The sequence below is a fragment of the Pseudorasbora parva genome, chromosome 14 (assembly GCF_024679245.1).
Source record: "Pseudorasbora parva isolate DD20220531a chromosome 14, ASM2467924v1, whole genome shotgun sequence".
Lineage (NCBI taxonomy): Eukaryota > Metazoa > Chordata > Actinopteri > Cypriniformes > Gobionidae > Pseudorasbora > Pseudorasbora parva.
Window position 1 is genome coordinate 14,345,995 of NC_090185.1, and position 18,694 is coordinate 14,364,688.

The window sequence follows — 18,694 nt, forward strand, 5'->3', positions numbered from 1 at the left end:
TAAGGCTGTGCAATTGGGCAATTAGTTGAATTAGTTGAAAGGGGTGTGTTCAAAAAAATAGCAGTGTGGCATTCAATCACTGAGGTCATCAATTTTGTGAAGAAACCGGTGTGAATCAGGTGGCCCCTATTTAAGGATGAAGCCAACACTTGTTGAACATGCATTTGAAAGCTGAGGAAAATAGGTCGTTCAAGACATTGTTCAGAAGAACAGCGTACTTTGATTAAAAAGTTGATTAGAGAGGGGAAAACCTATAAAGAGGTGCAAAAAATGATAGGCTGTTCAGCTAAAATGATCTCCAATGCCTTAAAATGGAGAGCAAAACCAGAGAGACGTGGAAGAAAACGGAAGACAACCATCAAAATGGATAGAAGAATAACCAGAATGGCAAAGGCTCAGCCAATGATCACCTCCAGGATGATCAAAGAGAGTCTGGAGTTACCTGTAAGTACTGTGACAGTTAGAAGACGTCTGTGTGAAGCTAATCTATTTTCAAGAATCCCCCGCAAAGTCCCTCTGTTAAAAAAAAGGCATGTGCAGAAGAGGTTACAATTTGCCAAAGAACACATCAACTGGCCTAAAGAGAAATGGAGGAACATTTTGTGGACTGATGAGAGTAAAATTGTTCTTTTTGGGTCCAAGGGCCACAGGCAGTTTGTGAGACGACCCCCAAACTCTGAATTCAAGCCACAGTACACAGTGAAGACAGTGAAGCATGGAGGTGCAAGCATCATGATATGGGCATGTTTCTCCTACTATGGTGTTGGGCCTATTTATCGCATACCAGGGATCATGGATCAGTTTGCATATGTTAAAATACTTGAAGAGGTCATGTTGCCCTATGCTAAAGAGGACATGCCCTTGAAACGGTTTTTTCAACAAGACAATGACCCAAAACACACTAGTAAACGGGCAAAGTCTTGGTTCCAAACCAACAAAATTAATGTTATGGAGTGGCCAGCCCAATCTCCAGACCTTAATCCAATTGAGAACTTGTGGGGTGATATCAAAAATGCTGTTTCTGAAGCAAAACCAAGAAATGTGAATGAATTGTGGAATGACAGCTGAGAGGTGCCACAAGTTGGTTGACTCCATGCCACACAGATGTCAAGCAGTTGGTCATACAACTAAATATTAGTTTAGTGATTCACAGGATTGCTAAATCCCAGAAAAAAAAAATGTTTGTACAAAATAGTTTTGAGTTTGTACAGTCAAAGGTAGACACTGCTATTTTTTTGAACACACCCCTTTCAACTAATTGCCCAATTGCACAGCCTTAAGAGCGTGCATATCATGAATGCTGGGTCTTGTTTGTTTTCTGAGAATCTACTGAACCTACTGGTAACTTGTTTGCCACGTAGCAATAAAAAATATACTAAAAACCTTGATTATTCTGGTTAGTCACATTGTACTGCTATTATTTTGAACAATACTGTATTAAAAAGAAGACCACACGTGCGCACCCTTGCGGGAGAAGAGCCCGAACGGCCCAAAGACCTTCCGCTCTATTGACGTCAAGCGGACCATACTCGAAAAAAACTCTCAGAAACTTGTGAGAAATCGGAAGGAGTATTTTGGAATACTCCATCAAACGTCCAACTTAGTTTTTGAAACTTTGTCTATGTTTAACAGTCTTTAACAGTGTAAAAAGCTCAGTATGCTTGAAACAGCATTTCACCCCCCCTTTAAACCAAGGTCCTGCCTCTCCGTGGTCATTAAAAAGTCCCATGGCACTTCTTATAAAAGAGACAGTGATGTGGTCGAATGTGTTCAAAGTAACAGCCGCAAAATACTGCATACTGACCGAATGTGTAAACATTAAATGGGTATGTGTCGGCCTCATTTACTGCTGAAATTCTCCAAAAATCTCCAAAAATCTTAATACTAGGTGTAAACAAGGCATCGGAGTGGGATTTGAATGAGAGCCGGGCGTGCTAACAAGGATGCTAAAGACCGCTGACTCTAGAGGACCTTTTTGGCTCAGGGGAACCTCAATGAGGTTTACACACACAGCTCTTACTAGCTTGGCCCCATTACACTCACCTCCTAAACCTCACTCATCCCATGTTACGGCTCCAAATGTTACCCGCCCTACTCTATCTACTCTCTCAGGGGCGGCAGTGGCTCAGTGGTTCATGTGAGTGGTCTACAAACCGGAAGGTTGGTGGTTCCACCTGACCAAGTGTCAAGGTGTCCATGAGCAAGACACCTAACCCCAGCTGCTCCCAACAAGCTGGATGCGCCTTGCATGGCTGACACCGCCGTCGGTGTATGAATGAGAGAGTGAATGGGTGAATGTGAGGCAATATGTAAAGTGCTTTGGTGGCCATAGGGTCTGTTGAAAGTGCAGTCCATTTACTCGGAGTAAGATTCAGTCAACAACTAATGGATAAAATCCTTCCCAATTATTTTTTTCTTTTTCAATAAGCCATTCATCTCAGAAATCACACTACAGTAGTGAAGTGTCTCACAACTTTCCTTTTCATGCCAAATAAACTGCTGGTAAACTGCACTTTCAATTGACTTAAAATAAAAAAATCTTTGTTTCTTGATATTCTCAGATGTAGTCAACTGGTTCAAACTGATCCTATATCTTAATTTGCATTTTATAAAATTCACTTCTTTTGTTCGTATTTAGTACATGTGTGGGTTGAATGATGGATTTGGTTCAGATTAAACTTGTATTCATCTAAATTATTGTCTTTTCTCTTTTTGTCTTCAGTCTGAGTGAATGCAGTATTACAGAGAAACAGTATCTCATCCTGACTTCAGCTCTGAAATCGAACCCATCACACCTGAGAGAGCTGGACCTGAGTGTGAATAAACTAAAAAACACAGGAGTGAAGCACTTATGTGACATACTGAAGGATTCACTCTGTAAACTGGAGAGAGTGAGGTGAGGAACATTCAACTGTAGTTCTGTTGTAAATCCTCAGGGGAAAAAATCATCAAGTGTCTTTAAATGCAAGCTTACACACATACACCACATTTTGGATATCAATATTCCTGTAGTTCAGAAAATTAATCACATGCTTATGAGACCCACACTAGTTATTTTACTTGTCCCTTTTTGCAGATCTGTAATCTAATAACACTTACACCACAATAGTAACATTTAGAAGTTTTGAAAAAACAATAAATAAATGTATATATTTTGTAGCATTTTAGTACATTTCAGAACTCTTCACATCTGTTTAGAAGTGTTTTAAGTGTTCTGTCTGGTCTAATGATCAAAAGGAGCTCAAACCACCAAGATCCCTGTATAACCAGGCCTGATTGTGCTGCGTACATCCTGAGATGAGAGCAACTAAAAGAATAAAATCTACACTATGCAATTTTTTTTTTTTTTAAATAACACAGTGTTATTAATCAGAGAGTGCAAAAAGTATTTACCCAAATACCCTTTGATGACACTGTAATAATGCATTGTTTTTTGAGCTGTTTAGATTTCAAAGCAAATTACATCATCTTACACACGTACACGGAGAAAAGTCACTCCAGTAGCTTATTTTTTCACCACTAGAAGAAAAAAAGTGTAGTGTAGCATTAAAGGGATACTCCATCCAAAAAGCATTTATACATTATCACGCCAACCAAGATAAACACAAAGATATTTAGAAAAATCTATGAAGCCATACAAGTGTACTGGACCTCCAAAGATGATTCTTCATAAACTACACAACACAAACACGACTAATCCATATGACCCCAGGGCCGAGTTTTTCAAAATATGTAATCTGACTCAGATTTATCCGGATTTAGAAATCCCATGTTTTGCTATCCAGGATCACTTGATAAATCTTACCAGTTTTTTAAAAGAACATACAATTGTAAGGCAGATTTTAACGGATGTAAGATCAGATAACATGCTTTGATCTTAGCTCGGAATCCCTCTTTTGCTTTTGCAAAACCTATTTCCAAGATTTGATCCAATCCATGATCTGAAAAACAATTACTTTTAAAAAACTGGGCCCAAATGATAAATAAATTTCTTATGAAGCAAAACAATATATGTTTCTGAGAAAAATACTAATATTTGAAACTTTTTAAACAATAAACCATCACATCATCTGTAAACCAGCTATAACATTTGGCGGAGGTTCACTTTTATAATCACTTAAAGAGTTTAAACCAAGACACTTTATACTCCTGAAAATACTGTTTACAGTGTATTGGAGAAAATAATTCACCTTGTCATGTGTTTTGTAATCTGAAGGGACTATGACGTTCTCTGTCTGTTTGTCTCTTTCTAGACTAAAGTACTGTGGCATTACAGATGTTTCTCCTTTAACTCAGTGTTTGAAAAACTCAAACGCTCTTCAGTTTTTAAAAGAGCTTGACCTGAGGTACAATATGATCAGAGACTTACAGCAGCTCAGAGACGTGATACAAGACTCGAGACTCAAACTGAACTGAGGTGAGTAAAAATCACTGTGATATTAAAGAGATCTTCACTTGAATGGAAAGTCTTTAAATATCTGTGAAAGAAAATTTAATTTAGCTTTATTGTAGCTTTATTAATAATTTACCATGATTTTCCTCAATGCCAGGTTAAGCACAAACCCCGTATCACAGCTACTTCAAAATCATTGGTCAATCACAGTCACCAGCCAAGAAAAGTTCAAACTTCAGAAACATCTTGGATTGATCTGATAGCCCCAAACTGTAAAGCTATCTAGCATGATGTGCTACCAAAGATATAGTATAGGTTTCAGGTTATGTTTTAGAGTAGGTTAGGGGTTATGGTGCATTCAATTCATGTCATAAAGATTGTGCTTACGAGTTGAACGCACATGAACGCCACCATAATGTCCTAAATATGAGTGGGAAGCTCTGGGTTTTCTTTAAGCCCCGATCTTTACGAGTTGGGAGTGGGTCATTGAGAAACAAGGTGGAATACCACAATACTTAAAGGTATTTAGCAGCCAGGCTTAATAGCGAAGTAAGGTAATTGCCTGCACAAAATATGATCATAATATAACAATATAATATGTAACGATAAGGTTAACAGTAGCTTCATAAATTAATTAAAAACTTAACAAAGCAAAACACAATGCACATTTTCTTCATTTACAAGAGTTGAAGAACCTTGCTACCCTGCCATCTGTGACAAAAGTGACTTGAACCATCGTAAACACGACTTCCCATCTTGTAAATAAGAACTTCTTAGGACTTAAATGCACCTATAGTATTTGTTTCATCGTGTAGGCAGTCAATTGACATCACCAATGAAATAGAAGCAGGGGGTGGGGTTTGTGCTTCAGGGTTTTCGGGAGAACAAACAACTTTATTGAACAAGAGCTTTATTAATTACACCAGAAAATCATTAGAATTTGATAGAACAAATTTTGACTGATGGTTGAACGCAGACCGTAGGAAAACGCTGGTAAAATCAGTGCAGATTCCAGCTCACAGCCGTCCTCACATGATCACTGTCTCTTGTGTGTTTTACCCTAAAATGTATGTTGTGATGTCTGTACACCTGAATCTCAAATGTACATTATATATTAAATAATAAATAGATAAAATAGATTATAACTACAAAAAATGTAACTGTGTTTATATGAGTTTATATCTTTTGATATGACCAAGGATTTTTGTGAGAATATTTAAAACCTACAGCTTATAAAGTCACCGTGATTATACTGAAATTTATATATTTGATGGCAAATTTAAACGGCTGTAAATCACACTGCTTCAACAAATGTAAAGTTTATAATAGTAGCTCTTATGTATTATTATTTAAAATGAATACTTATGCAAACAGCATTAATAGAAACATGCATGAACACATAAGTGATATTGAATGATTATTGTTGGTATAATATTTATTCAAATGATCATTTTGTTTTATGTACAGGTGAAATAGAGAAAGGAGAAGATCCTGGTCAGATCAGATATGAAGTGGACATGAAGCAAGAATATAAAGAAGTCTTCAGTATAAAGCTCACAATCATAATGATATTAGATTTAAACTCCTCCATATTAAAGCAATCCAAATTTAGAGCACTCAGTTTTATTAAGTGATATAAACTGAAAGTGGATGTTAAATGTTGTGGGCTACATGTACAGATTCAAATCAATAATGTCATTTTGATATTTCTTTATGCCATACTGTCATTTTACATTTGTGGACATTTTACATTGTTTACATATTACATTTTATATACCGAATTTATTTGTTTCAATTTGTAGTTGATGCCATTATTGTCATGCGTATTGTTATACAAATAAGAACTTGGTCGTTTTATTTAAATGAAAAATAAATGTTTGAGAAGAACCATAGCTAGACTGACTAATAATAAAGATAAACATTTTATTGGCAGTTACGACAATCACTGACGACATTAACACTGTGCTCATCTAAATCAAAGTCAGAGTTACTAACATGCTGGAAGTCATTTTGTTGTCATTTGATAAAAAATTTTTTTTTAAAACTACAACAACAAAAGGAAATGTCCATTTTGAATTATTACTAACAATAAATAAAAAAAATACATATTTAACTCTATAAAGAAAAATAAATATTTAACAGCAAAAAGTCTTTACTTGGAAAAAAATGAGCTATCCATCAGAGGGCACTGTGCGTTTTTTTTGTTTTTTTTTGGGGTTTTTTGGAATTGTACCACGTGACAAGCAGCAACCGCAAAAGAGAAAAACATTGATGTTCAGATGCTTCTACATTCTCTTTAAAGTTTTAATACTTCTTCGATTAAAGTTCTTTGGTGAAACAGTGGCAATGTGATGAGTGGTTTAAATTCGAAGTTAAATTAAGACTGTTTTTATTCAGGTTCAGAAGCACTAGAATCCCCCCCCCCCCCCCCCCATATTTTAAAACATGGAGCTTATTGAAAACGAATTTGAATATTTTTATTTCCTCAGTTTTCTCTCTTTTATTTAGGCTGTTTGTTTGTTATTATGCGAAATCAAAACGTGGCTGAATCCAGCTTCTTATTCGCAGCTTCTTCATAGACTGTAAAAAAGTGGTCTCAAGTTAGTTTTTTTCCCCTTATCTCAAGAATCAGTGTATTGTCCTCCATATATTTTTCAAAGCACAGTCAATCATTCCTCCTGTTCTCCTTGCTGCTCCTTGAACAGATGAGGGCACCAGTGTAGCATTATGTGGACTTTACAGAGATTACGACGATGGTTTTCCATCCCACAAACGTCGTCAATACCCCTGGTTGGCAAAGATCACTGTGACTGTAGGTATCCCTATCATCAGGGCCGTGTTACGCCTTTGTGGGGCCCTGGGCTAAAAAAAATCTAGTCTTTAATTTCTTTAATTTCTAAATCTTTTAAGAAATCCTGCAAGTCATTAAAGAACTTTATTTCTCCACCTTCAAGAAAGGACGAGAGCTCTCCATTATGTCTCCCTATTTACCTAAATGTGTCTGTTTTCTTGCTTTTGCCTACCCGAGGCAAAAAGTTATTGAAACCGATTAGACTTTAAATTACATGAATCTGTGGTGAAATAACCAGATTTTCACTTCAATGCATGTTTATTTTAATGTGAACGTTCTATCACTTTAATTCAGCGCGTCCAGCACAAAATAGACTCGGTGTAGAAACGATTGATACGCTGCTGCAGACCTGGAAAGCACTGCCGGACCGCATGAAATCCGTTAACATTGGGACGTAGGCTATAACAGGCGATATATTCGTGATCAAACAATTTGCGTTGCAGATCTAAGCAGTTCATAGGAGTCATTTGTTGGACTACTACACAATAATAGAACGTTTTTTATTGCTATTATCTCATCACATTTGAAGCGCCGCTAATGTAAATCGGTAGAGGAACAATTTATAATTTATGCATTGGGAATTTGGGATACACTAGCTGCCTGCTGAGGTGGCAATGGTCTTTCTTTTAGGTTGGCAGTTGAAACCCTAGTAGATCCGCTCCTGCCACTGTCATATTTTCTTACATTTTCATTCGACATGTTGAGGTGACGATGTACTGGGTGTCCACTGTGACTCGATTGAGGGTGTGTGAGACCGATGCTCAATGTACGCATAATTACCTCGATCCCCCCCCCCCCCCCCCCCAAAAAAAGGATAACGCAAAAGAGAATTGCCTTGGGGGCCCCTGGTGTTTGGGGCCCTGGTGTTTTGCCCATTAGGATAACGCGGCCCTGCCTATCATAGTCTTATTTCTTATTAAAAAGCCATTTAAATAAATGGCTTAGTATCACCACTAGTTCTATTAATATATATGCTAAGTTTTTCTAACTTTTTGAACTAAAAAAGTCCATTCTCTGACGATTTTGCAGCACAACAATGAAAAAATCTCGAACTGCATGGGGTCACTAGTCACCTCAATCTTTATCTTGACAGCGGCTCATTGCTTCAGGTTTGGTGACACACCAGATAGGATAACTGTTAATACTGGTTCAAATATTCGAGGTAATGTTATGTCTTTATCTACACTATATGGTTAATGGTGTAAATCTTATCCGCAGTGTTTTCTTTTCTCCTCGTATAGGAAATAAAGTGAAGCAATACATACCTCATCCTCTCTATAACCTCCACGCAAAACAGCACATGGGAATAGCTGAATATTATGAATTTGACGTAGCTCTTATTCAATTGGAGAAACCTGTAATTATGATCTTCGGTGAGGAATGGATGGAGCTTGTGTGTCACAATTTTTCTGCTACTGAAAATTTTTCAAATAGTGTAATGAATGACAATGTGTATAACTTGAAAGATTGTATCAAAACGAAATTTGCCTTAAAATGCATGGTTCTACATTGAGTGAATATTGGAGGAACAAGAGAATTCCCTGGGAATCCCAAAACCTCCTTCACTGTGCAAACACAATAAAGCGTTTTTAAAGAGATGGAGCGAGATTCTCAACAAGTGTTCAATGGACCTGATGCTTTTGATTGTGGAACAAGTATCTGCTGGTGTTAATGAGACCCATGAAAAAATCGTCTTCTTGGAAGAGAAGATTAAATCTACTTCTCAAACTGACTTTGAGTCCATTCTGGTCTCCATCAAGTCATCCACAGAAAGATACAGAGACAATTTGAAAGAAATTAAGTTAAAGAAATACAAACGTGATACGGAAGACTATCTTTGGAATGAGGTATACCAGTGGGACATCAGACCAGCAATAACTTCTTCCCATACCAGTGAACCGGTCCTCATCTGGCACAACATCTCGATTTCACTTTGATTACACAGTCAGGTGAGAGACACTGATTTTAATGGACAGAGTAATTCTACTGAGAGTGAGTTTACCATTGACAGTGATTCAAGTGCACAAGTTTCCACCTCCTTTTTGGGCAGACGCGTGCCTTTACGGAGACCACAAAGAAAAAGAAATGCTGCAGAGGTTCAAGGGCCACAAAGAAGTCTACGACCATGGACTCGGAGCTTCTCAAAGAGACGGTAATTAATATTTCTAAAAAAGAACTGTCTGATGACCAACTTGGACTCACAATCCAGAGATTACCATACAAGTCTGTTCAGTGCAGAAGTACGCTCATTCCTTAAAGGGTTACTTCACCGCCTTTTCATATTAAACTATGTTATTCCCTTAACTAAAACGAGTTGATACATACCTCTCTCGTCTCAGTGCGTGCACTTAATCTCTCTGACGGGCAGTGATGATCTGATAGCATTTAACTTAGCTCCCTAAGCCCAGTTCATTCAGTATGGTACCAAACAGAGATCAAGTTAGAAGTACCAAACACCTCCATCTTTTCCCTATTTAAATACAGTTACACGAGTAGTTGAACGATCAAGTATGGTGACAAAATAAAACGTGGAGCGTTTCTAATCGGATGAAAAAGGAGAACTATAATGTATGGCGGAATAGCACTTCTGAGAGTACCGGCCGAAACATCTTTCCTCACACCTCCCCCTCACTCTCTCATTTCTGTCAATAGGGAGATGTGAGGAAAGATGTTTCGGCCGGGACTTTTTACTGCGCCGAGCCGAAGTACTCTCAGAAGTGCTATTCTGCCATACATTATAGTTCTCCTTTTTAATCCGATTAGAAACGCACAACGTTTTATTTTGTCACCATACTTGATCGTTCAACTACTCGTGTAACTGTATTTAAATAGGGGAAACGTGGAGGTGTTTGGTACTTCTAACTTGATCTCTGTTTGGTTCCATAGTGAATGAACTGGGCTTAGGGAATAACATAGTTTAATATGAAAAGGCAGTGAAGTATCCCTTTAAAGACTATCTAGGAAATGGCACACTGGGAACCCCTCTTACGTTCTTGTGAACATTGTATTTATAAGTAGTCTGTTTGCCCATTCAGAAATGCTGTGCATGCCGATCAGGTCAATGTTTTGAAATAGTGGCGTATATGTTTACCAGCAGATCTTTCTTAGATCGGCTTGGGTATCTTCTCACAGCTAGCCATTCAATGCAACGATAGTGCTGTGCTGTAGTAATTCGTCCTCATACATCCTGCCTAGTGATGTTACGTCTGACACCGATGCTCCGAAGCTTGCTTCAAACTCGAACGGTCCTTGCAATGAACCACTGCTCGGAGCTTGTATCATTACGTCACTAGTCACGTGAAAATGCCCTCTGAAGCAAACACACTGCTTCACTCCTGTAGTGAACCACCTGACTGCTGCTTTGACAGCCCAATCAGTGTTGACAGGTTTGAAACCTGCCGGCTGTATTTCTTATGTGCTTTCAAAAATAATAGCCTACTGACATGCTAAAAAATAAATCAATAAAATAAATAAATAAAAAAACACGATAGAAACCATTACTGAAGTTCTATTGCATTTAATGGTTTTCATGGGAATTTTATTGGTTGTAATGTGTGTTGGGTTGTCAGTTGTTGCATTACATTCACCCGGAGACGGTGCTGCAATTTCTATCTGAATGAAGGTTCGAGTAATTAACCATTTTCGACACAATTGTATCAGAAAGCAATAATGCTTCGAAATGCTTCATTTGGCCATCAATAATCCTGCCTCCTCCCCCTCCCCCTCATTGAAGAATCCCAGCTAACAGGGAACGTTCTCTGAACATTGGCTAACGTACTCTGAAAGTTCTCTCAAAGTTATCAAAAAACGTTCTTGCAGTAACGTTATTAGAACGTTGTGCCAAAGTTATTTGCTATTGAGAAACGTTCTAAAAATATTAGCTATAAAACGTTATTCTTACATTGTTAGTGGAACGTTTTTAAAAACGTTACTACATTTAAAAAAGTATAAGTCATTACGAATTAGTCATACAGCTTTTTTCTCAAACTTCAGATACATAATTTGTATATCCAGAGACAACTTAATGATACTTAAATGCTATTTTCGTGTATATATTTTTTTTATTTTTTTTTACAATCAGAAGAAAAATCTAGTAAATTAATTATGTATTATATATAAATATAAAAGTCAATTATAAAAGTGGTTTTAGCTTTTTTTTTTAAGAAAGAATAAGATGTCAATAAACAAAAGCAAGTACATTAAAGGAGAAAACAGGAATATTTTATTTGATAATACTCCACACCCTTATAAGAACGTTATTTAACGTTCTTATAACCTAATGAGAATGTTAATACAACGTTCCACAAACTGGACATTTCAACGTTCCTAGAACATTCAAAAACGTTTTTAGAACTTAATGGGAATGTTAGGGAAACGTTCTTATAACCTAAAATTGTTAGCTGGGAAAATCGCGTTCAAACGTGCAGCGTGACATTATGTACGTAGCTACGTAGGCGTGTACATAAGGCAACCAGCAGAGATACAGCGATGGAGAAGAGGCACCTAATTTCATTTTAAATAATAGTTTTATAATGTATTTATCATTACAGGCTGTTAAAAAGTATGGTTTGAATTTATTTTATGCTATATTGCAGCACTCCCTTAATTAGTGCGTGCAATTGTGTCCCAATCATTGACTGTAAAAAAAAAAAAGTGCATTAGGCTAATCCTAACTAAATAATTAATCCTATGTGACATTAGTAATTTTCAGTAATATTTAGGACAGATTGCACATTGAGATGCAGGGCTTATCTTTTTCACGGTTTGCAGTGTGTTCACCGCTGCTCAAACTCCGGCTGTTACCATAATTGGCCTTCACGTCACTTTTTCTCTTTTCCCATCTCCAACCAATTTGAGGGGGAGGAGTGAAGATGGCGGGGTGAGCAGGTGTAAAAGTTGCAGGGTCTGACAGTTAAATTGATTTTGACATTTAAAAGTTATTTTTGAACAACAGTCCCCTCCCTCAAGTCATTGTAAGGTAGTCAACACTCTGAAAATACTACTGTGTGACATTTGTTTGAAAAGGCGAACAAAATAATACACTCTGAGAAAATGGCTAATACTCAGGGCAAAGCTAGCATAATTGAACATGACTACAGCATGGACGGAATACGTGAGGCATGTTTTGACGAATGTTGAAGAAGAGATGCAGACGGGAAAAACTCTGAGCGACCACACTCCGTTACAGAGTACACTTCCAAAGAAACTGAAGAAGAAAGATGATTCAAGAGAAGTAAGCATGGAAAGCATTTATGATGCTATTCACGCTCTGTCACAAAGATTCGAGGAGAGACTGGATGCGTTCGAAAAAAAGTTTGAAAGGCGCATACGGAACAACGAAAAAGAGGTTACAGAAAATAAAAATGAAATAATTCAACTCAAAGCACAAGTGGAGAGGGTGACAAAAGAAAACAAAGAGTTGAAGGAAAGATGCCGGGAAATCGAGCGTTACGGAAGACGATGGAATCTCAAATTGATCGGGCTACCGGAGAAGGAAAATGAGGATACTATAAAAGTGGTGATCGGTATTCTCACAAGAGTGATTCCGATGTCAGTGGAAAAACTACGAGACAAGGTTGATACTGTACATCGTCTGGGAAAGAAACATGATCCCGCTTTCAACATGAGACCACGACGATCATCATGCAGTTCGGCATGCGGATGACGAGGGACGAGATTTGGAGAAGATCGAGGGAGGCCAGAGTCTGCAAGGAGCTGCATGTTCATTTCAGACAGGACTGGTCAAAAGAAGATCGTGAAGCTCGGCGAAAGTTGTATCCAACGGTACAGGAGGCCAGACGTAACGGGAAAAAAGCTTACTTGAAGGAAGGGTATGCTATTATAGACGGAAAAAGAGTGGATGCACCTTTCTCAGGTTAAGAAGAGTGTCATTACCTTGATTCAGAAAGTTTGATTAAGGGGACTATTATTGTTAATGTCAAAGTTGAAATCTATGAAAGATTGTTCATTCCTGCCTTAAACCACATTTCTTAAGCGCACTTAGGAGCATGCATTTTGTTTAATTCGTATGTCTATTGGTTTTAGTTCTTTAATTTTTCGAGGTTTAAAAAATAACATTAAGCGAAAGGCCATTTTTTTATATTGTAAGGAAGTCAAAGCTAACAAGAGACACATTCTAACAAGGACGATGAAAAATTCTGGAAGCAACAATGGGGAGACAATATTTTGTATTCACATGGAACCTCTCATTCTGCAGGAGTGATGATTTTATTCTTTAGGTTTAGAGGGAAAATGATTGATTATAAAAGTGATGTAGCAGGTCACTGGTTAATGGTGGTGGTGGAAGTATTTGATTTTAAAATGATTTTGATTAATGTATACGGGTATAATAACAGGTCTCTCAATAGGAATATGCTGTTAAAGTTAACTCAAGCTATTAGGGAATGGAGTGCAACCTATGGCACGGATAACATAATAGGAGGTGATTTTAACATAGCACCTAATTCCTGGGTTGATAGAAAACCTCCTAAAGGATCACAACCGGAGTATAATGATATACTAAATCATTTTTGTTTATCTAGTGACTCTGTAGATTATTGGAGAGTGACACATCCTAACACAATACAGTTTACATGGATCAGCCCAGCAGATGTTAACATATGCTCAAGGTTAGATTATTGGCTTGCATCTCCAAATATTACTAATCTTATTCCAAAATGTGATATTCAATCATCTCCTCTTACGGACCATTGTCTTATTTACTTGTCACTCTCAATAGTCAAACAAAAACATAAATCAAACAATATTTGGAATTTTAACAATACTTTGTTGCTGAATGAAGAATTCTGTAAACCAGACTAGAATAATATGTCTTGAAACTAATGATACGGATATGTCAGATATAAGTAAATGGGAATGGTTTAAATTTCGAAGCAATTGAAATTGGAAAGAAAATAGCCGTCAACCGTAAACGTAAACAAAAGGAAATAGTTGAAAAGATAAGTCTATTGTGTGTGGTCATGCGTATAAATAGTACACGTTTGCAATCTCGTGGAATGGATACGCTAAAATGAGTTTTGGCGTGCGTATGGTACGCGTTGCGTATCATATGCACGCGAAAAACCGCGTACCATACGCACGCCAAAACCCATTTTGGCGTATACATTCCACGAGATTGCAAACTCGAACTATTTATACGCATTTTCGTGAGATCCGGCTCATAACTGTAGAAGAGATACAAGAGTTACACACACTTCAGAAAGGATTAGATGATATATACTTGGAGAAGGCAAAAGGAGCCTTTGTAAAATCAAAAGCCAAATGGATTGAACAGGGGGAAAAAAACTCATCATATTTTTATAGCCTTGAAAAACGGAGACAGACCAAAAAATATATAACAAAATTAAACCAAAATGGAAATATTATTCAAGACAAAAAAAAAAAAAAAAAAAAATTACAGATGAAGTATGTCAATTTTATAGTAATTTATATAAGAAAATATTTCAGAGTGATAACTGTGATACCTTTATGAAAAGTGTTAACAATAATGTAACTAAAATAACAGATGAAGACAAATTTATACTAGAAAAAGATGTAACTTTACCAGAAATTGAAACTAAACAAATGAAAAACGGTAAATCACCGGGCATTGATGGTTTATCTTTAGAATTTTTTAGGACTTTTTGGACAGAAATAAAAAATGTATTATTTAATGCGTATCTGGATTGTATTAAAAATGGTCAGTTATCCCCAACAATGAAAAAAGGTCTGATAACTTTGTCGCCCAAACCCAATAAAAACATATTTTTATTAGATAATTGGAGACCTATAACTTTACTTTGCAACGATTATAAATTACTAGCTTTGGTATATCCTACTAACAGATTAAAAAATGTCTTGAACAAGTTAATAGATGAATTTCAGTCAGCCTTTATTAAAGACAGGCATATTCATAACAATGTGAGACTAATTATGGACATGTTGGATTACCAGAGCCTTATTGGTACAGAAAGCCTGATATTGTTTATTGATTTTTTCAAGGCATTTGATTCCATCGAACATGACTTTTTACTGAAATCGCTCCAACTTTTTGGGTTTGGGAACAACTTTTGTAAGGTAATAAGTATGTTCTATGACCAAATATATTTCACTTCAAGCAGACATCACTCCAAGAATCAATGTCTCTTGTGGAATAAGACAAGGATGCCCAATTTCACCAAAATTATTTATTATCTGTACACAGCTTTTGGCATATTTTGTAGTAAATAATAAAGACCTTGAAGGGATAAAAGTTTGTGACACCGAATTGAAAATAAGCCAATTTGCTGATGATACTGTGATATTTCTAAAGGACAAATCAATTCTTCAGAAGGCTTTAAATGTGATTTCTGTTTTTTCCAGGGCATCAGGCCTTTGCCTTAACCTTAATAAATGTGAAATTCTACCTTTGTATAATTGCACTGAGACTAACTTGGAGATGATTCCAGTTAAGAATGTGGTAAAATACTTGGGCATTCATATATCTAAAAATTTGGCAAATAAGAGAATCCAAAAATATCACAGAGAAATTTGAAGAAATAAAAAGAAACCTAAATCATTGGTTAACAAGAGACTTAACTATTTTAGGACGCAACCTTTTGTCAAAATCAGAAGGAATTTCAAAATTAATTTTCCCAAGCTATTATCTTTATATTAGTTCACATAACATAAAAAAAGCAAATACTATAATTTACCAATTCATCTGGCGTAATAAAACTCACTACATCAATAAAGGAGGTTTAAAAACAATTGATTTTGAATCTATGGTTGGAGTTTTTAGAGTTAACTGGGAAAAAGCATTTTTAGAGAAACCTGCTTCTTTATGGTATCATATTCTCAAAAATATTTTTGATAAAGTGGGAGGCTTAGAATTTCTTTTGAAGTGTGATTTTGAGAGAGAGTGAGGATTTGGAGGCAAAAGAGAGGGAGAGAATAGTGAAACATTTTAGTTTCACATTTTAGTTTCACAAGTTTCAGATTGATCCTCGTGTTTATTTATCTTATCTATATCGGACCTTATTCTCTTTAACGTTGTGGATCGTTTTCGTTTGTAACTTCATTGCAATTTAATTCAATGTACTGTCGTTCTAATTTCCATAACCGTTGTGTTATAATGATGATGCTAGCTCCACATTCATTGAATAGCGGCCTGTTGCTGCAATGTTTCTTTTATGCGGCTGAAAATAACTAAATGCTTTCTGTTACTGAGCCTGTGTCTGTCACATCCTCTTAAAAGTGGAAGCTTGTGCGTAGCTTTGTTGCTAAGCTTCCATATATAACTTTTTTTTTAAGAATATTTAAAGTCTGAAACAATTTATCATGTATGTGTAGAATTTTGACATGCCTTATGGAATGTAATGCCTTGCTTAATTTATTTTATTTTAAATTATTTTTATTTATTTTTATTTTTGCATTATATTTTGTTCTACTTAACTGTTCCGCACGTTAGTCTCCCAACGAGAGATTTTGTAAATTGTGTTTTGTGTTCTAATAAAAAAAAAAAAAAAAATTATATATATATATATATATATATATATATATATATATATATATATATATATATATATATATATATATATATATATATATATATATATATAAAATCTCCAACCAATACTTCACATCTGACCGATGCGTGCATGCAATTTGAAGATTTTTGCAAAATTACATCTGTTTTTACTTTTCAAACTCCGAGAGGTTTCAGTTATGTTGCGGGCTCATTTATAAAACAAATATTGATCATAAATGATGATAATAAATAATATAATAATATTGGGCTTTTTTGAAGCTGCGCCGTTACGTATTTGTCTCGCGAGAGTTGGCAATACTGTCCCATACCCTCCACGTGTTTTAAAAGCGATAAATGTACAAAATCGAAAGTGTTTCAGGTTTCCTGGATTCTGTTCTGGCCGGATGCATAAGACCGTCTGGACACCAGCCACTGCTAGTAAGTGTTTACACCTCCGTGATTCAGTTATTTGGGTGAATGATTAACTAATTCCACATGTGTAAACAGGATAAATTATAGCCTACAGTTATAACGTTACCATGCTGGAGTAAAAAACGACCAAGCAGCCTGAAATGACTAAAACTGTTAAAATTAAGGCAACGCATGTTAAAACAAATTTGTATAAATTAATAATGCTTAAAATGGGTGTTTTATTTCCATGTTTTTCCTTTTGAAAGTATGTGCACCGTTATACGAATTCTTCCGGTATATAGAGCTGGTTGTTTTGTAATATTCAGTTCCTGTAAAAAAAAACTGTTCCAGTGGATGGAGTATTCATGAATATTCATGTTGGGTGCGTCTCAATCAGCTCCCTAGTTCAGTTGTCAGGGCACTGATCAGGGAGTCAGCCCATTGACTTATGTCCTGATCAGTGCCCTGACTAGTGAACTAGGGAGCTGATTGAGACGCAGGGGATATGTCCCATGTTGTGGGTGCAACCTGTTTCATGGATTATTTCGAAAAAAAGATAATGACGTTACAATACTAGGCATTAACTGCAACAGTCAGTTGACATTTTAAAAACAATTGTTTAGAATTTTAGAACAATTGAATAGTTTGTGTAATGTGTCTGAGTTCATCTGATTCACAATCTGATACATCGTCTGAGTTGTTGTGCAAGATTGATTAGACATTCAGATGTTTCATCTCATTTAAGAGCAATGTATGAGCGAATAACCTACACTCGTCAAGGCTAACACACATTTTTTTCATGTCTTTATAGCTTTTTTATTCATTTCTTAGGCTTTAATTTTAATTTGATTAGTAAATTTACTTGTACCACTCTGTCACATATTTTTAAAGCTTTATCAAAGCAAAATCTTTACATATAGGCTACACCTGCTGCTATACTTTCTGTCTCTATGATTTACTTTTTCATATTCTCTATAAAATGTGCCACATATTTATAAGAAATGTCTTAAATTATATATTTTGGTTTTCTTTATCACTTAAACAGATATAGCATAATAGACAGTAAAAATACTATTTTGTATTTTACAAACTTTTTTGATATATGCATTAAATTTCATCATGTCCTCTGTGCAAAGTAATCAGCTTTCACAAGAACTAAACCATGAAAAGGAAAAAAAAAATACTAAAAATATTTTTAGATTATCTTGTAGAATACACTTAAATTTGGCTAACTGAAAAAATGAGATGTGATCAATGACTAGAAATTTCCAATTTTCAAACAATTGGAGACCTGATTTTTTTTATTTGCAGTGTGGGCTAAACTTAGCCTAGAAATCTAGACGCACCCTAGCTGCAGCAAATTTAATTTGCCCGCAAGTGTCTGCTAGGAACTCTCAATACACGTCTGAGCTGTATTCCTCAGAATCTGGCCGGGCCAATCACATAGTGTATAGAGTCAGCGGGCGGGGCCATAATGACGACGGCCGAGTTGCGTTTGCGTGCTTCTAGTAAACACAGAAACTGGCGAACG

At 36.1% G+C, this 18,694-nt stretch overlaps 1 protein-coding gene across 3 annotated transcripts in view; it reads left to right on the forward strand.

Annotated features, from left to right (window-relative positions):
• LOC137040136 (NLR family CARD domain-containing protein 3-like) overlaps nt 1–18,694 on the forward strand; it is a 129,288-nt gene that overhangs the window by 44,101 nt on the left and 66,493 nt on the right. The window contains exons 21-23 of one of the 3 annotated variants that reach the window (XM_067415552.1): nt 2,723–2,896; nt 4,254–4,417; nt 5,861–6,325. The exons of 1 other annotated variant lie outside the window; for it this stretch is intronic. In XM_067415552.1, coding sequence (XP_067271653.1) covers nt 2,723–2,896; nt 4,254–4,416 — 337 coding nt within the window. In that variant the 3' untranslated portion in view covers nt 4,417; nt 5,861–6,325. Of the gene's footprint in view, nt 1–2,722; nt 2,897–4,253; nt 4,418–5,860; nt 6,326–17,084; nt 17,191–18,694 lie in introns of those variants that run through there. One more of the 3 variants, XM_067415553.1, reaches the window with a different exon arrangement.